Here is a 19,824-nt window from a genome sequence, read left to right as displayed (position 1 = left end):
CAAGTATACATATATATGTGCATATACATATATATATATATATATATATACATACATACATGCATACATGTAATATACATATGTATGTATGTATGTATGTATGTATGTGTATGTAAATATGAATGTTTGTATATTTATGAAAAAAATGTTTATTGAAATTCCACCAGGTGCAGTGATCATATATATTATGTATGTATGTATGTAAAGACAGTACTCTTTATGAGCAATGTGTGCTTTTATTTATTTATTTATTTATTTTACAGGTTTGTCGTTACACTGTAATTAACTTAACTTTCACGCTTTTCCAGTGTGAAAGGTTTTCATTAAGGCTCCGCTGCCTTGACTCCTCTTTTGTCGGTCTCGATTGTTTTTGGCAGCTCGAATTTCTCTCTTGTTGCTCCAGTTCCAAACAGTGAGAGACTGACTTGTTTATACAGGAACCAGTACGAATGGAACGGCGTTTGGTCTCCAGATGTCCCAGGCTGGATTCTCCGCACACAACGTGGAGGTGAGTCTGGCTCCCACTCCACTCCCACCTCCGACTCCCCGGCAGTCGTCTGTCGCGTGCACAGCCACGCACGTTGCCTCAATTTCAGACCGATCATAACTGACTGCTTCCCACAGCATGTCATTTATCACTTTCCACTCACCCCTGAGGTTCCCGCTGTGTGGCTCCAGAGGTTTAGGTCATCCTGATTTAGGCCCCTGACAGCATTTTTTCCACTTTGGTCACGTAGTGACGGGTAATAAGACACTACTTTTGCCCAGGGACACACACTGGTAAGAAGCTGAGACAATATTGAAGCAGTTCTGCTGACAAACTGGCTTGTTTTGTCCTTCCAACATTTTTGTTGAACGTAGGAAAGGGAGAACTCCAGATGCTACGTTTTTTTTCTTTGCAAAACAAGGAGGAAGAAGAGGGAAATTAAAAAAAAAATAGCCTTTTAAAAAAAACTGCTCACTTGAAAATAAAAAATCATGAAGGGAATAATTTATGCGAAACATGTGGTGGGATTGGTGATGGAAATTCTGCCCACATGTCACGATTTTTAAAGATGCTCAACACCACAGACCCAAAGTGTTGGGTAGAATGTCTTTCTTCTGCCAAGGTTTTATTGAAGCCCAATTTTCAACGGATATTTCCATTTAGGACCCCGGGGTTTTTATTTAAAAGGTTGATCGTCCGTGTCATAAAACATAACGTTGCAATCGCTTTAACCAGACGGCTTCCATTGCCAACTGTAAATACTCTTCAAGGTCCCAGTGTGCGCTCACGTTGCCTTCTTCACATTGCACAAAAATTGAGCCCGACAGAACGTCATCAAAACATTTACTGCGTCCCTTTGTTTTGATGAGCAGTCGAGCTTTTCTTTGGAGAACTGACCAAAAGGAAAACGCTGGCTCCGAGCAGTGACCTGCAAAGTTCATGCTATACTCTGACACACTTTGTACTGTTATTGTTTTGTGCGTGTTGTGTGGATTCCTCATGCAGTGCAAGAAACAGTGGACATGTTAAGCAAACACGTCCATTCTCAGAAATAGGACACTGAGGTTCTATTTTTTTTTTTTTTTTGTTAAAGTTGGAGCTGTTTTGGGGTTTCACTCATTTGCCATGGAGACCAATCCCACCAAAACACTTTGACCACACTGGCATAACGCTGCTGTCACAGAGGGTGACGTAGTTGTGTAGCGCGGCGAGCGCACAATTCCACCATTCAGGAAGGAATCGCAGCCTCCCGAACGTTTTGCCTCAGCGCTGGAAAATATGTTGCCTGCACATTGTGTTGCGGCGAGAGAGAAAAAAAAAAAACCTGAGGTCATTAAATTAAGGAACCCTGTAATTAGACTGTCAGGGTTTGGGGAAGCGTGGAAGGTGGAGATACCACCGCGAGCCCACGGCTTGCTGTGGCACTCGGCAGTGTGTTTGCTTTGATTAATAAGCTAAGTACGCACCCTGAAGATGATAAATGCAACCATGACGCGTTTGCTTTGTCACTCTAACAGCAATGATGAAGTAGCTGTTAATGGACCATCAGTCAGCTCTGAGGAGAGGAGGGTGTTGCAGTTCATCCCGCCGGGTGCATTCTTAGAGTTGCACTCGAATCAGCAGTGAGTGGGGAAACAGGATGTGTGTCTGATGAGCGAATGGACCAGTAAGTGATGGATGAAAGCAACAGATTTGACCCTGTAACAGAGAAGAGGTCTCATGGACGTAGTTGTCTGATCATGAAATGAAAAAAGCAGTTGTGGTAAAGGTGGCGAAGATGTGAAACGATACGAGACGTGATTATTCTTGGTGATTTGCTGCTTTTGTCACTTGGAGTTCCAGGGGTAGAAGCGTTTGGATGGCAGTGACAGCATCACGATGACGTCACGCCAACTTTGGCTAGCAGAGAGCTACACATCAGCGAGATCAGCTTTGGCTGTGCGTGAATTCCTTGCGCAGGACAATTGGATAACGGCGAGCGTGAATCATGTCGGGTGGCATCAACTCTCTCGCTCTCGGGCCTCGGCCACCTGAACGAACGGGTCGTGATGGAGGTCAGCTCGGCGGGTTCACCTCCAGTTGACGTCCTCCGGCTTCCATGTGTTCCTGTTGTAGCAACGACCCCTGCGCGACAGAGTGAGGCGGGATTGGTTTTTATTAGATTATCTCTATTAAACAGTGAGTGGTGCTGAACCTCCAGCGGGGTCCGGGTTTATCGCTGTGACGAAGATCAAGTTTCACCACAAGGGCCCATTACCATCAATCTGAAGCGAATGCTAGCCAAACGTACAGCAATCTCCCCCCACTCAAACTGGTGGTTAGATTTGATGGGTTTGTTTTGTTGGGGGGGGGTCATCCAGCACATCATCATCATCCTCATCCTCACCCTCACCCTCACCCTCACCCTCATCCTCACCCAACAGTCAAAGCCAATAATGACAGAGGAGATTTTCTGTCTCCCTCTGTGCAGGATGGGATTGTGGTGGGTGCTGTCGGTGCCTACGACTGGAACGGCGGAGTGCTGAAGGAAACGCGACAGGGGAAAGTGGTTCCTCTCAAATCTTCCTACGCGGACGAGTTCCCGGAGGAGCTTAAAAACCATGGAGCTTACTTGGGTGAGTTGCAGCCGCCAGCGTTGAGGACCGAGGGGCCAGAGCTGGATGACAAAGCGTGGACAAAGTCCAGCGTTGTCGTTTTTTTGTGCGACGGAGGAAACGCTCGACCGCCTTTCGCAGCCGTGCAGCTGAGAGTCCCGTCGTGTTTACATTTACAACCCTGCTGTCCCGTCACGAGGCCAGTCCACTGACGCTCAGCTGACTTCCACACGGCGCACCTACGCTGGCCCCGTCGCATCCAAACCCACCTCATCTGCTTTCACCATCTGTGGCTTCTCTTCGTCGGGCTGCCAGCAGAAGCTGTGCCAGGCTTAAAAAGCAATATAACTTGAAGGGAGATTTGCCTTTTTTGCTTTTTTCCCCCTTCTTCTGCTTCTTCTTTTTTCGACAAGACAGGGAGCAAATTAAAGTTGGAGGAGGGGGGTGGGACGGGGACGGGGGTGCGCAGACGAGAGATGAAGGTGGAAAAAAAAATCATTCTGGGAATATGCGAGCTCAAAGTACATGACACAGAAGAAACCTGAGAAAGTAGAACATGTTGAGAGTCCTTGAACTGCTGTGGGTGCAGTTTTTAAAAATTTTAATTTCCCCTTGAGTCATTGCAGATTTACGGTACAGATTCAACAGACTGTATACAGATAGAACTGTGGACTGGGTAGAGAAGATAGACAAGATAAAAGCCGGACAGTGAGTCGACATCCCAGTCACTGAGACCATGTGGGGACTCGTTTTTGCTGGTCAGGTTGAAAAAAAACAATTCCCTCTCAGGAATGTAGTTCAGTTTTCAAAGACATTTTTGCACAAACTGCCAACGATGAACGTCATGAACGCTCTCTTGTGGTAAAATCAGAGAAACTTCATGCACATTTTTAGGTTTTAGGATTTCTGTTTTGTGTTTCAATTCAGTTTCTATTAACCCCAGTGTGTGTGTGTGTTTTTCTTCTTCTGACTAACCAGGTTACACCGTAACGTCTGTGGTGTCAGCCAAACACGGCCGCCTGCTGGTCGCTGGAGCGCCACGATTCAACCACACGGGCAAAGTCATCATCTTCACCCTGAAGAACACGGCCGAGCTCACCATCCTGCACTCCCTCAAAGGCCATCAGGTGCTGTGGACCTTAAGTTTTGTACATTTGGGCTCTGCAAAATGGTTTCTTGGCGGGTCTGTTTTTGGAGGAACGGGTCGATGCAGCTTGGATTTCCAAAATATTCTTCTTGAGCTACTTCAGAGAAGCAGAACCGGTTCCCCTAGGCACTGCTTGGTAGGTCTTGATTTAGCATCAGAATTTATTTCTCCTCTTGATGGTAAACAAATGTTGAACATCTCAGCACAGTGTTTTTGGTCATTTCGATATAACTCGCTGTTCTCACCGCAGCTAGTTAAAATGGCATTTTTTTTTTCAATTTAATTTGTTTGTCCTTTTGTCCTGATGCTGACTAAACTCTTTGCAATGCTCAGTGGTCTCTCAGGCACCTGTGGCTCAAACAAACAAGTTCATCTTCACTCTCTTTGGCAGTTTAGCCGTTAGCAGTTAGCTTGGTTCACCAAAAAAATTCGATTTCTCCGATTTACTGCTTAACCCTGTCTGTGACTTTGTCACAGACAAGTGAACCCTGTCACAGACTCTGTCTGTAGTGGCATTTTTCAAATCCACATAACCATACTGGAGTTTCATGGACGGAAATAATTCCAACCCATGGAAGAAAACAATAGAAGAAAAACAAAATTTGTCTATTTCCCACCGCTGTGGGTGGTGTGTGTCCTCCATCCGCGACGCAGGTCATTTCAAAAGCCACAGTAAGAAAATAGAAAATATAGGATTTCAGCAAAGTCCGAGTAGAAGTCGCCGTGTTCAGTTCCCAATAATCTTGTGCGCCCAGCTTCAGCGAGGAGGACGCAGTGGTCAATTTGTCTTAAAATTTGATGTCAGTGTTGCCTAGCATGTGATAGTGGACTGCTGCATCCCCCGACAGAAGAAGTATGGGTATTTTTCTCCCTTCTTTTTTTTTTTTTTTTAAGTTAGAGTATGTGGCCGATGTACTCATCCACACTGGGTAGAAATCTTTCCATCCACAAACCTCCAGAACAGTTACATGCATTTGAAAAATGTCTCCAGAACCTGGATTGGTGAGTAACAAATGGTCGAAACATCACTTTTGGGTGACCTTTTCCTTTGAGGCAAGATGAACAATGCGGTCGGGCTCAGGAAGCGGCTGTTGATGTTTGGTGCCAAATTGATCGTGACAATGTGTGTGTGTGTGTGTGTGTGTGTGTGTGTGTGTGTGTGTGTGTGTGTGTGTGTTTGTTTAAGACTGTCTGCTCATCCACGACCTCCACCCTTCTTTGCACGTTCAAACCCGGGAGAAAAAAAAACCTGTGGCACTACGTCATCTGTTTAAGTTGTCTGATGGGGTGGCAGTCAGTCAGCCAGGACCATTGTCCTGTCCTAGCAGAGGCATCACCGCTTTAGATAAAACAGGATTTTTAACTCAATTTTAAAGGTAATAGCAACAAGAAAAAAAAGATGCATCTGAAAGAAAATGTTTGCAAAGTTGATGTTCTTCACTTAAAATTCACAAGTTTAGTGACTGATTGGAGCAACATGTTCAAAATACTGCATCACCTTTGAGCGCGTGGCAAAAAGCAGTCACATTTGAAAAACGTTAGTATTTGTGACAAGTGACTGCATGTGAAAGTCTTGCTGTTGATATGACGAGCTGTTGTTTTGTATTCTGTGGAGGTTCAGGACTCATGCCTGAGTCATTTCCCTGAGGTTTTGTCTGCGTCCTGATGGTCTCCACACTCAGAACTTGCAACCAGAGGCCTGAGGTGATGCTGCAGCTGACTGCGTTGTACCTTGTCAGCAGTGAATCATACAGTCCAGCACGTTTCATTGTTTTGTTTTGTTTTTTATCCCATCTCCATCTTTCAATTCTCCAGAAAAAAAACAGCTATTTATAGACAGATGTTTTTAATACATCTTCAGAAGAAAAACAACAAAAACAACCATAAATGTTTTATCCAGTCCCGCCAGTGATTTTGTCTCTCTCCCTGAACCTCTCACGGTCTGAGTATTTGGGGGGGAGAAAAACTTGGCCGCTGACTTTGAAAAACAGCATAAGACTCCTTTTGCTCGCGGTGGAGTTCACTTTGACGCTGCTCCACGTCACCGGCAAGTGAGAAAAACAAAACAAAAACGAGACGTCACGTGGCTCAACAAAGTCCAGTAGTTGTAGGGGTGTCTGACTCATTTCCACTGGGAGCCACATAATGTCTGGCCTCTTGGGACCAGTTAAATCTAATCACTCCTCAACATATTGCAAAGTCATTGTCCGTGTGTTAAAAATGATTTATTTTATAGTTGCGAAAATTGTATCTGCCCTTGAAAAACATTTGTAGGCACACAGTTTTGCGTTAATATGACAGAAATCCGAATGATTTGTCAGGTTAATCACTCGAAGGTCAGGCGTCATTTCAGGCAACTTTGGCCGTTGGGACTGTTTGTGGCCACTTTTGCAGAAGTGTCGTTTTTGCCATTGTAAGTAGTAGGATGCCACCGTTCAAGCTCTCAAGTTTAAGACGTGCGCTCTTAAAGGTTGTTGTTTATTTCTAGGAATCATATCGATCAGTGGTGAGTCTATAATGTCTTGCAATGCGTCCATCTTTCTCTCAGATTGGCTCCTACTTTGGCAGCGAGATCGCGCCATTGGACATTGACGGCGACGGGATCACCGACAACCTGCTAGTGGCGGCGCCCATGTTCTTCAGCGGAGGCCTGGAGAAGGGAAAGGTCTACATCTACCGGGTGACAGAGCTGGTGAGCAGAACGTGCAAAAACAAACACAGGGAGAGAAGAAGCACGCCAATCAGTTTTGGGACCCGAGTAACGTCGCTGCATAGAATTGGGTCAACACCTGTTCAAACTCCAGACTTCACATCGCTAATTTCAAACACACCTCGCAGCTAGGAGTGTCCGGTAACACAGACACACCCACACACACAAGCAGACTCTGTTGCATTCCAGCTCGGCAGTTTACACACCAACAAGCTGCAAGCAGGACTTCTGACCTGGTCGAGATCAGATGAGGAGATCAAATGCAGGAACGTCGCCATGCCAGTGTGTAGACTTTATTGGCTGTGCAGCATGAACTCAAGGGGAAAGTATTCTACCCCGTCTGCCGGCGCTTCCAGCGGACCATTTTAAAAGCGAGAACTTTATTTATTCATTACCCATTTATTCCCAGTTTGACCAGGTCTGCCGTGCTCATTGGAATAATAAATGCTTTTACAGCTGTTTAAAATGCATTATATCAGGTGCATATAAATTATATTTGAAGTATCTGTTTTTGCCCCAAAGCAATTTGCAGGTGGAAGGGCTGGTTCATTGATTAAACACAACACAAACAAAAGTGAATCTTCTATATTATTCTAATTAAAACAGAAACCCTGATGGAGTCTGTTCATGTGCCCTGGAAAACTCCTGAAGGCTGGACTCCCTGGTTCAGGAATGTGTCACTGTGGTCATGGTGTGTGTAACAAATACAAAATGTAGTCCCGCCGACTTTGACTTCAAAACGGCGCAGGGCTGCATTTTCTTTGGCTCTGTGTCTGTCTGAAAGGCAGCGCTCCTTTGAAAGCACTGGCTGCCCCAAAATGTTGAGTCTTCTGCACCTTAAAGCAGCTGCATTAGACATCAACAGTGACCTGATGCACTGTACTCTAATGTGAACAAATGCCGTTTTTATTTGGACAGACCAATATCCGTGGAGCTACAGAGTTTTCTGCACGTTAAGTGTCATTATCTGTTGCAGAAGGTGCCTCATGTACGCGAGCAACAAAACAAAATGCAACAAAAAGACACCGTTAGCATCCAGCTGATGGAAATAGTGCAGGATTTAGCAGCAAGACATAATATATTAAGCTAAATAAGAGGTGGGGACTCAACCGCGGCCTTTATCAGCTGGAGGTTTATGACTAACTGTTTACTAGCTTATAAAACTAACAACGTGTTAAACTGTGCCCTAAAGTCGCACTCCTGCCCCAGGAATAGAGATGGCGCCGCAGAATATTAACATTTGTCGTCAAAGAAATCGATGCTGTTTGCCGTTTTAGCGTCTTCAGCTAACAAACAAACTATCTACGAACCGCTACTCACTGACAGGATAGAGACTCTGATTGTCGTTGGAAGACTTTAGCAAAGGGGGTTTTGCTCAACGGGCGACCTTTAAACGTGCAGGTGGCACGTTGTGTGTGGACCAAATGTTAAAAGAAAAAAAAAAAAAAAATTCTCAGGAAAATTTTGGATAATGAATGACAAGCTTAATGCCAAGTGTCTTTGCCAAGACGTCCAGAATGTAAAGCAACTTGTATTCTGACACTGGAAAAACACAAAGTTTCATAACGTCTGACAGCTTGTCACAAATGATCATCCCCCTCGAAAAACAAAGGACGAGTCCCCTTTCAACTTATTCCGCTTGCCACTCCAGGCTGGTTGCGACCCTTCACGGCCTCCCCCGCTCACCATGTGTTTCAAATTTGGAAGCCGCCGAATGTATTTTTACCCCAATTTCTCAATCAGCCTCCCGCTTTGTCACACATCAGGTAGCTGGAGGGAAGAATGCCTTCTCCCTTACCGCTTGCTTCCACTGAGAAAACAAGTGAGCCAATGTTTCGTCTGCAGGCTTTAAATTCTATTATGAGCCGAGATGCCAAGTCGAGCAATGATATGCATGATTGCTACTGGTCGAAGGTATTTGGGTCCATTCCGCCCCGAAACGCTCCCTTTGAAAATCTTTCCGCTGGGGAATTGGCTTGCGAGAGAACCGGAGCTTTTCCATGTGACTTTACATTCATCTCCAAGAATAGACCTTCAAATAATAATAAATATACTCCGTCGGTTCTTTTATGACCCAGAGGTAATTGTTCACTTTTTTTTTGTCCCCAGATGTTAAAGACATTTGAGTTCAAAGGAGGCAGATGAAAAAAAAAGAAGGAAAAAGCCAGCTGGACACGAGGCGACAGTCACTTTCTTAATCTTGTTGTCATTTGAGATGTACATAAATAGATGACGGTCTCTTTGTGTAAAGGAGAAGGAATCCCACTTTTACCAGACAGCTCTGAGCTACCATGGGCGCAGTTGTTTTCAGTGTGTAGGACCTTTGATATGGAGTCTGATGCTTGTGTTTCCAGACCAATCACATTTTAAGCCAAAATTCAAGGCTTCCTATTGGTTCAACAGGCCTGTAGTCAGTTCATGACAAAGGCATTCATGAGTAAATTGAAAATAAAAACTACCAAACCCTAACTGCCAGTCTTTATTTGCTTTTAATTTGAAAAACGTCTCCAGTCCTGCAGACCTGCAGTCAGCTTGCACATTTTCATCATCCTCTCCTTTTGATGGCAGCAGTTGATTCCCGGGCTCACATTTCAGAATTTAAGCCTTTTGCAATCCAGCTGCGCTGGTTGTGAGCACTGATTCCTTAGTGAACGTTAAAGTTTTTAATAGCATGGTTTGGCTTTGGCTTAAAAGAAAGGAAACCAATTTACCAAGACACTGACAAGGTCATCAAACAGATTGTTTGATACATACACTTTTTTTTTGAAGACATTCTAAGAAATGTTTTCAAGTATTGACACCAACAGAGTAAACACACATGAAATAACTTGACCAAATCAAATCCACTTTTGGAACCACACAACCAAAGTGAATCTGAGAAGCGCAGCTGGCGAAGATGCGTGGTGCTGTTGTTTTCACAGTCAGATGTGGATCATCAAGTTTGCTGGAGCGGGTGACGCTTTAAGTAAAATCAGCTGCTTTAAAACAGAGTCAAAATAAAACAGCAGCAGCTGAGTTATAAAGGTCTTTCGGTCTTGTGTTCCAAGGGTTTTTTTACGTCATGCCTTTCATATGACAAAGCACTTCCTCTCACTGTCCGGGGACATTGCCAAAGCGTCCCGAGCTCTCAGTAGTTACTCATCTTTATTTAGCCTAGAGTAACCCTTTGTGGCTCTCTGACCTAAACTGCCTTGCTTGCGTATTTCCCTTCTGTGCCGCAGAACCGTTTTGTCCTCGAAGGCTCTCTAGAAATCCACAACGGTGGCCAGAATGCCCGTTTCGGCTCCTCTCTGGCTCCCGTCCCCGACCTGAACGGCGACGGCTTCAACGACCTGGTGGTGGGAGCGCCGCTGGAGGACGACCACAGAGGAGCCATTTACGTTTTCTTTAGCCAGCAGAACAGGATCCTGCGCAAGTACAAACAGGTATTTTTCATTTTACAGGCAGATTGTTTGCGAACTGAAGCTGCAGTGCGCGTCAGGCAGGGTTTGCAGAGTCACCAGAAATTGTAGAAACTCCTGGGTGCAGAAAACAGACAGCTGGACTATTTGCAGAGCAGGTTGGTGACATCTGATAAAGAGGAAATCCTTATGGCTCTTATCATCATTGGAGAGTGGCAAAAGGCTGTGCCTGGAAAGTCTTTGGCAGCCATGACTAAGCCTGGCAAAGGCTTGACCCGATGAAGTTTTCTTTGGAAGGTCCTTCACCAAAACTCCTTGTAGCATGTTTTGCCTGAACCAAACAACGCAGACTTCCATAAAATTTCACTCGGATCTCCCCCTGCGTGTCTTTCCCAGAGGATCGCGGCGGTGGATTTGGCTCCTGGCCTGCAGTACTTCGGCCGCAGCATTCACGGCACGATGGACATGAACAACGACGGCTCAGTGGACCTGGCCGTGGGTTCTCTCGGCGCTGCCGTTCTGCTGTGGTTGGTATTTACTGCCGGTTGAAAAAAAAAAAGAGAGAGAGAGAGAAAGAAGAGGGAAAAGTACAGCTGCCAGTGCGCGTAAAAGTCAGCCATTCATTCATCTGTTCATCTGTGGCACCTTCTCGCCGTCCCAGGTCACGCAGCGTTGTGCGGATCTACGCCAGCGTCAGGTTCGAGCCCAGCAAGATCAACATCTTCGTGAAGGACTGCCAGCGCGGCGGCAAAGACGTGACCTGCATGTCGGCCATCGTGTGTTTCAACATCACCGCCAGGACGCCCATTTCTCCCACGCAGGAAGTCGGTGAGAGAGAAAACAAACTCATTCACCGCGTCGCCAGTGGTTTTGAATAAAGCTTTCCAGTCCAGTTCCTCCTCCTCCCTGTTCAGATCCAAATAGTTTCCAGCGCTCCTTTATTTTTCAGTCCAGTCTGCAGTGGGGAAGCCGAGGACTGCCTCAAAGGAAATTTCGTTACGCGCACATCGTGACAATAAACAATCTTGAATCTTGAATATTGAAGCATCGTGCAGAAAATTCAACAAGTGCCGTGTTTAGCCCTCTGTTTCCATCCCCCATGGAAAAGAATTACTCTGGCTTCCTGCAAAATAGCCATGATTTGTTGGATTTCAACACTTTGGGGGGGGGGGGGGGTTAGAACCAACACCTGACTGGGGATGTTGGCCCTTTACACACTTTCTTCATAAATGGAGCAAACCAATAAGCAAAGGATGGATTTTTTTTCCTGATTCTTGGAAGTTCAGTGACAATTTAGAAGCTGGTTACAGAGCATTAGTGAAGTGGACTTGTGCATAATATTGGAGACTTGAACATAGGGATTAAATATGGAAAGTATAATCTATAGCCAGGATTACTTTTTGGCATAAAATGATGTCATCCATGCCATCGGTTCTCTGAAATGATTTTCGCCAATATTCCAGTGCAGTAAAACTGATGTTCAATCTATAGCGTTTATGTCACCCAGATGTTGGCTAGACTGTGACTGTCCCAACACTGAATCTACTGGCAGATCATCTGAACAGCGCCAATTAAGGTTTTCAGCACGTCGATTTCTCGAGAAACTCTTGTGTCTTTATATCCATGTAAACATTCTTTGACCCATGAATTTGGCCCAATTCATCTTTTACGCTGAAGAACTCTTTTTTTTTTTACTAGCAGCAATAAATGAATTCACCTCCGGGCCAGCACATCCAGTGCAGCGCAAGTAAAATTGGTTCTGTTGGGTTTTGGACACCCGCGATCATGCAGATGTCTTTGTCACGCTCTCCCCAAACTCCTCTGTAGCAGATTTTGTGGTGTGGCAGCACATTGTGCGCTGCCACAGGATCCCCACGTGACCCCGATCTGAAGGAGCGTTTCGGGCAGATAGTTTGTGTTAGTTGGCGTCGACGTGAACGTCTGAGTCCAGGGTTTTCCAGCCGAGCGTTGCACTGTATTGACATCCTCGCCGTTATTTACTTAAAGCATCAGTTGGTTTGACGTTCGGGTCGGTTGGATCTATATCCCTCAAGCAGAAGCTCCAGAAACCAGCTGCAAAACAATTGTGATGCAGCCGTATAGCCAGTAGTAGTATCATCAGTGCTGCCAAAGCCTTAGTAACAATATACGTCTGCTGGATAACGTTGCTGTTTTGCGCTGCCATTGTCAAAAGCATTTTACGTACCGAATGCATGATGGATGAACCAGAAGAAAATGTGAATTTTTGCGACGCCAAATGTTCGGACACCTGGCAGACGTCACATGACTTTCAGCTACAGAAAAAAAAGTTGGACAGGATGCATATACAACTGCTCCATGGCTGCTTCTCTAGGGTTTCGGGATGTCAGTGATGACAGATAGATGCCAGCATCCACCATCTCGTCTGACAGGGCAGAGCAGTAACTTCCTCACTAACCTAACTGATGGGTGAGACTTTGCCTTTGGGGTGTTTTGTCGCCATCTTTCACTTTTGGTTGATGTGTTTGTTCACGTTGCAAAGGTTTGGGAAGACGGGCCTGGTTCCTCCAAAAAGGTAGAGCTGCTTTTTCACAGTAATTTTATTAGTATTTTTTTTTTTACATCTGGTGTGTCGAGGCTCGAGTGCAACCTGCAGCTCCCTCCTGCTCTTGGCGTCCACTTAGTCTTAATCCGATTGCTCCGTCCTGCAAATCGCCGTGAGTGACTCACCTGCGTGTGGCCCCGGGGTTTCTCAGCCTGTCATTTATTTTTAAGAGCTAGAGTGGCCAGCTCCTTTTTCACTGTATATAAGAAGCACCGTTGCAGGGCAGCGAGTTCTGAGTTAACCCCTCATCCCCCTGCGCCTTCAGCGAATCAGTGGGACGTGTCAAATGACGAGCGGAGGAAGAGCCGAGGAACTTGCTGTCTCTCCCGTGGTCACGTACGGTGGAACACGTTTATTGGATTTTTGACTCATTGTCTTGTGGCTGGTAACGCGCGGCAGATGTGCTGGTGTTTTCGACTCCTCTGGCGTTTGCGCGCAGAGCTGAATTTTTCTGCAGCAGACTAAATCTTATTGAGGTGAATCTCGTTTTTATGTTGTTTTGTTTTTTTTTAAATTGTTGCAGAGTCCTAAATCTAAACAGAGGGAGGCTCAGATGTTCTGTTTTGCAGGAAATGAAGATAATAGGAAATTAAGATAATAGACAAATAAGAGTCACAGACATGAAGGTTTTGGAAGGTGAATAAGTCCAATTAGAACCAAATGACCTTTTTTTTCCTATAATAAAGTCTTTTTTTGGAGAGGAGGAACTGGGATGCGGTCAGAAATTCAGAAAAGCTTTCAGGGCAAAAAAGATTCTTGTAATTCCTCCTTTGACCCCAAACACTCACAGTGCGTGCACGAGTGCAGCCTTCTCCTCGTGCCATGAACACACATGGCACGGAGTGGAAAGCCTCTCAGACCATGCGGCTTGGAAGTGACTCACTGTAAACTTACTTTGGTTGATGTTTGTCCCATATTCATCACGTGACCAAGTACAAGAGGAAACAAACGTGTCACTGCGAGAAAGTGATGTCATGTTGCTGCGTTCATTTCATTTTTTTTTTTTTTTTTTTTTTTTTTCAATTTGGTTGCAATGAAATGCAAAATTGTAATCAAAACAATGACGATGTTTTCCACTTTGGGGCTGTTTGTCGCTGACCTTTTCATTCATTCCACCAGGGATCAAATACAACGTGTCCATCGCGGAGAGACGTTTTAACCCTCGCGCCGTGTTGGACAACCCCAGCAAGATGCAGCTGCAGAACCTCACACTTCTTCCCGGAGAGGAGACCTGCGAGCACATTTACTTCCATGTCATGGTGAGGGATTTGACAAAACGGCCACACAATCGTGTTTAAAACGAATTCACATTCAGTAACAGGTTTCCCCCCAGAACAAGATTTCCTTTTCCATTTTCTAAATGATAAACATGGGAAACATGCGAAAGTTCCAGTGTTTTTTTGTTGCTGTTTTTTTTACGATATATCCAGCGAGTGCCACTCAGCCTAACGCTGCGGAAAGTCCCGCTGAAAAAGCTGCACCTGGAGGCTATCGAATGCCTCGTCGGTAGTGGGACCTTTATTTCTGCGCTCACAGCCTCTGGTAACAAAACTCTGCTCGCGGTGGAAGGCGCGACATTTACGACGTGCACATTAAGCAGTTAAAAGCAGCAGAGTGGGCAGGCAGTCGGCGCTTTTTAAAGAAGGAAATAAAAAAATAATCATCACAATAACCGAACTTCTAGACGGGCATGTAATGGACACTTTATGTGCCACGGTCTTAAAATTAGATTTGTGGTTTTCCAGCATTATTTTTTTTTCTTCTCCTGCTTCTTGCGCTTTTTGCCTAAATCCACTGAGAGCAAATACATATTGAAAGGCCACAGACACACTGTCCTGATAGTGTGTTTCCCACACTAATCTGCTGGTCGAATGCCTCACCAGGAGACCACAGACTATGCCAGGCCCATCGTGTTTGGAGTCCAAGTGGGGCTCCAGGACCCCGAGGACGGGCCGGTTCTGGATGACGGCTGGCCCACTGTGGTGCGGACTGAGGTGAGGCGCTGTCAGTCACCCGACTGTCTTCGAGAGACCGGCCAGAGTTGAACTAACCGCCTTCGCTCTCATTGGCCTTGCAGCTGCCCTTCTGGAACGGCTGCGACGAGGACGACCACTGCATCCCCGACCTGGCGCTGCAGAGCAGCACCGACCTCGTTACCCGCACGTGAGTGCACGTCTTCATCAAGCTTGATTGACTGGTTGATTGATTGATTAATTGATTGACTGTTATTAACTTAAAAAACAGGTACAAATAAAGATAAAAATAAAAAACATTAAGAAATCAAAACAAGCAAAATGTTAACTGCATCTGCAAATTCATAAGTAACTCAGTTTGGGCGAAAAGGAGGTGGAAGAAGTAACTTATTTAATCCTACCCCCTAAATTGTACTAGTTCTTTCTAAAGAGAGTGCGAAAGAGACGCCCACATGCTCTGTTTCTGCCTTGCAGTCAGTTCTGCGCTCAGGCCGTGAAGTCTCGCGGCGCTTTCTGCCGCCAGCACGGCGGCAGTGGCGGCGGGACGGCGAGCTCTCTGCGCGTCATCGAGGGCAACAGGAAGCGGATGGTGGTGGACGTGCGGCTGGAGAACAAAGGCGAGAACGCCTACAACGCCCGACTCAACATCACCTACACTCCCAACCTGCGCTTCAGCGGCCTCGTGGTCAAGGTGCCGCATCGCCGCCGAAACAACCGGCTAAACCTCTAAACTGGCTTTGCCCTCGACTCATTTTTGTTCGTCTTTCTGCCAGGACGCCTCTGATATCAAAATAGATTGCTCACTGGAAGACAAGCAGAGGACGGAGAAGATCTGCAACATCAGCGCTCCGTTCATGAGGGCCAAAAGTCAGGTGAGGCGCCCTGCGATTGGAAGCGGCAAAAATGAACTTGTCATCCGGAATTTGAAAATGTTTGAAACGTCCTCCCGACTCGGGGTCCACACGCTGCTTGGAGGATGAAGCGCTGCTGCGTTGCGCTTGACGCGAGACGCAGCCAAATCCAAACGGCAGACTTGCAGATGTTGGACTTTTTTTTTTTTTTTACATCTCCTCTCTGTCGAGAGGGCCACATGTAGGAGATGGAAAGCAGATGGAGAGTCGGTCGCTCCTGTCTGAAAAGTCCAGCTTGATAGTGGAAATAATGCCAAAGACAAACAAAGCAGATGGGCGAAATCCTACTTTTTTTTTTTTTTTTTTTAAAGCAACACATGATGGAGGAGGAGCGTGTCCACGCGTGGCCCTCGGCCAGCACGTCAGTGTCGAGGGATTTCTGTGTGATCCAGAAAAGACTTCCAGATTGTGTAAGAGGTTCTTGCCGGGGCCCGGCTCCCAGCGTCTCCAGCAGCAAGAGAGGAGGGAAAAAAAGGTTCATGGCCGACTGAACCCAGACTCCAAAACTCAGGGAAGTCAAACCAGTTGGGTGTGCAGAATGATAAGCAGGCCAAAGAAAAAGGAACCCAAAGATGCACATTGAGAGAGTACGCGTGGGGCAGTCGGAGGTACGAGAGGAAGAGTGGCCTGGCGAGTGCTAGTGGGCGTGTCCTTCTAAGTCGCCATCATATTGATACCAATATTGGTGTTGGTATTGATCAATAGTAGTGTGATGAAATCAATACTTCTACATAGAGCAATACTAGATTTGTATCTAGATTGTATTTGTACAAACTGATTACTATACTATTACTGTATTTGAACAACTGCAGTGTTGCCCATATCGTTTTTTTTTTTAACCTAATTTCATAAAATGATTGTTACAAAATTTGACAAAATTCCAATTCAAGACAAAACATTTGATGGCGCACAAACTAGCACCTCTTTTTGAAAACTGCTGCATTAAGGTGAGAAAAGAACTGGATGGTGTGAACAAGTATTTTCTTTATAATTTTTAATTAAAAGCTTCTTCTTTTCTTTTATAGCCAAATTCTGTTGTGGATTTTAACAAATTAGTGATCCACGGGGGAAAACTCACAAAAATATCTAAAAGTCAAGAAAACTCATTCAGACTTGGCAGTTTGATGACACCTAAATTAAAAAGCACCTGTTCATCGGCGAAACTGGCCCTGCATTTACTGCATTTATCGGATCCATACAAAGCAGTGCCACGTGGTAATTGCTTTGAAACAGTGAAAGACGTCCATCAAGATAAAGTCACTGCTCACTGGTAAAGAATGGCATCTGATGAAGAGATTAGCACGAATAGTTTCAGGACTTACACGCCATGGTGAATATTGGCTAGCCAAAAGACAATCGTGCAGCTAATGTTATACAACAAATCCCGTCAGCTTGAATCATAGTCGGGACAGGGCTCCGCCGGTCAGACCCAGCTCCAGCCCCAAATTCCACACGCTTTTCTTCTCTGGGCTCTTCACCAGATGGATGCGTGAGATAAATCGGAGGGATTTTGACAACGTGCCGTCTGGTGTGTCACATTACTTTGACGGACGTCCTTCACTTTCTGTTCCATGTGGATATCAAAGAGGAGCACGATTTCTCTGCTCTTGTCACGTGTTCAACATTTCGTCGCTGGCATTGAAAGGCTTTGGAGTGAGAGACGGACGTTGCTCGGCGTGAAAGGGGGGGAAATTGCTGGAGCTCTGCCACGACATATGGAATTCCGTGGATGTGATGCGTCTTCACACGTGACATCACATCTCACACTAGCGCTCGGAGAAGATTTTGTTGCTTTTATTTCGTTTTTTTTATTTTTCAGAATCCAAAGCACTCACCTTAAAAGCTAGGATGCAGCACCCAGTGTAATTTTTTATTGCCTTGTTTTTGTGTAAACTGCAAACAGCAAAAATATGTCATAGCAACAGGGTAAATAAAAAGGAGAGAACCTTCGCTAAGATTTCCTCTGGTCCACGGCCCAGCGTGAGATTGAGTGAAAGATACCGACTGGTCTTCTCTCTCTCTATCCTTCTCTCATCTGTTCCTTATTCTCACTTTCAGCTCGGCTCTTTTTGAGAGCCTTGTAATGTCAGTGATGTTTATGGCTCTCCTGCTCTGTCCTGGATGGTGCTGGTGGGGGAGGGGAGGCTTCCAAAGCGGGTGAGGCTCGACTCGGCCTCGATGGGGATGACACTAATGGCGCATCCCGCCGGCAAATCAAAGCCATCCGCTGTGGGAAGGTTAAGCTCCAAGCTGCAATTTTTAAAATGATGACGGAGCAAAAGTACAAACGCTGCGCCGTCTGGCCAGAGCTGCACCTTCCACCATAGGGGGAGCTATAGGAACCGTCGGCGCAGGTGTGAATCCAGCCGATCCACTCGTCGCTCCCGTTTCGATTTTTCCGAACATTTTTTGTTACATTTTTTTTTTTATGGCTGCGTGAAATTAGCGAGCAAATTTTTGCTACTGCCGGAGCTAAAGAGTTTCCAGAAGAGGAGGAAGAGGAGGAGGAGGAGGAGGAAGGGGAATGTCATGCTCCGTCTGAACTCGTGTTCAGCTATGTTGGCGCGCAGAGGTCCCCCAAACCGCTGACAGTCATTCCTTCCATACCCGCAACGCTGGCCTGTCCGCCTGCCTGCATGTGCCACCGCCGACGTCTTCGGGCCCTTTTCTGAGAAATATGGCTCCATAAATGGAGCGGATGAGATTTTTTGAAAACAATTTGCCATCGTCATTACCGTCGTCACCGCTACGCAGTGAGCCGCTGTCGCTCGCCGGCGGACTAATTAGCCACCCGTAGGAGGCGGCGGTGAGCGATCGGGATTCTTTGCAGAAGAGAAGCTGTGATCCCCGGCCGCCTTCCTCGAGGGTCTGCTCTCCTCTCCTCACCCCTTCGCTCCTCTCTGATCCCCTCATCTCCTCACAGCCTCTCTCTCCCTTCAAACATTCCTCTCTTCTCCTCTTCCTCCTCTCACGTCGTCTTCTTCTCGCTTCTTCCCAACTCTCCTCTCCTGTGTTATTGCATCTGCCTGCTGTACTTTCTCCAGCCTGGCTCAAATGGTTCAATCCAGCGTTTCTCGACTGGTGGGTCACGACCCAAAAGTGTGTTTGCGACTTTGTGGGCAGTTTTCCTTCTTTTCTTAAAAAAAGTTTTTTTTAAAATACATATATATTCATAGAAAAATGTTGGGCATTTATTTTGCAGAACACACAATTCAATGCATTCATATGATGATTGTGACTGTAAGAAGCCATTCTGTATCGTTGCACTATTTTTCTATTTTTGTGGAATAAATTTGAGTGCTGTGGAGTAAATTTGGGTCACGATTTCATGGTAAGGGAGAAAACCCCCGCTGGTTTAATCCATAACAAAGGGCTGCCCTACCAACTTTCAATAGTAATCACAAAAGCGCACTGCACTCTCCTGGAAATATGAATGAATATTTTTTTCCCTTCTTTGTTGTAGGTGTCATTTCGTCTGGAGTTCGAGTTCAGCCATACCGTCGTGCTGGAGCACGTCCGGATTATCCTGGAGGCTGGCAGGTGTGGCAAATTTTGGATGCGGAAGAGAAATATTTCAATTAGGGCTGTCGAAGTTGACGCGCGTTAACTCAAACTCCTTTGACGCTAATTGTTTTAACGCGCGATTAACGCCTGGTTCACACCGGAGGCGGAAGCGCCGCGAAGATGCCACCCTTGTTCACCAATGGGCACCTTCGCGGCCGGCTCACGCCGTGTAGCCATCGTTTCGCCATTTTGTCTTTTTTTGTTCGCAAGCCGCGAGATTTCTGAGTCAAGCTGGACAGGAAGTCACTCAAAGAAACACGAGAGAATCTGGTTAATTTTCAAAATAAAATACCGCGATGGACAAATGCGATCATGGCTTGAGAATACATCAAGGTTAGAGTTTTTTTTGTCTTGAAAAAAAATGCAATTCATTTGCGATTAATTGTGAGTTAACTCAGGACACTATGCGATTAAAATTGAATCGACTGACAGCCCTAATTTCAATACATTTCA

At 45.7% G+C, this 19,824-nt stretch overlaps 1 protein-coding gene across 1 annotated transcript in view; it reads left to right on the top strand.

Moving 5' to 3' along the window:
- The window catches only part of itga11a (integrin, alpha 11a), a 43,072-nt gene that overhangs the window by 18,456 nt on the left and 4,792 nt on the right, over nt 1-19,824 (top strand). Inside the window, exons 10-22 of the mRNA XM_076019368.1 lie at nt 438-508; nt 2,958-3,102; nt 4,060-4,208; nt 6,777-6,920; nt 10,160-10,363; nt 10,736-10,866; nt 11,001-11,167; nt 14,043-14,182; nt 14,807-14,917; nt 15,001-15,086; nt 15,371-15,587; nt 15,670-15,768; nt 19,271-19,347. Of these exons, the coding sequence (XP_075875483.1) occupies nt 438-508; nt 2,958-3,102; nt 4,060-4,208; nt 6,777-6,920; nt 10,160-10,363; nt 10,736-10,866; nt 11,001-11,167; nt 14,043-14,182; nt 14,807-14,917; nt 15,001-15,086; nt 15,371-15,587; nt 15,670-15,768; nt 19,271-19,347 (1,741 nt within the window). The remainder of the gene's footprint in view (nt 1-437; nt 509-2,957; nt 3,103-4,059; nt 4,209-6,776; nt 6,921-10,159; nt 10,364-10,735; nt 10,867-11,000; nt 11,168-14,042; nt 14,183-14,806; nt 14,918-15,000; nt 15,087-15,370; nt 15,588-15,669; nt 15,769-19,270; nt 19,348-19,824) is intronic.

This window comes from Nelusetta ayraudi, unplaced genomic scaffold (genome assembly GCF_046127955.1).
Source record: "Nelusetta ayraudi isolate G7.1 ecotype Tasmania unplaced genomic scaffold, CSIRO-AGI_Nayr_v1 ptg000002l, whole genome shotgun sequence".
Lineage (NCBI taxonomy): Eukaryota > Metazoa > Chordata > Actinopteri > Tetraodontiformes > Monacanthidae > Nelusetta > Nelusetta ayraudi.
The sequence above is the reverse complement of the archived record's forward strand: the minus strand, read 5'-3'. Positions and strand labels throughout refer to the sequence as shown.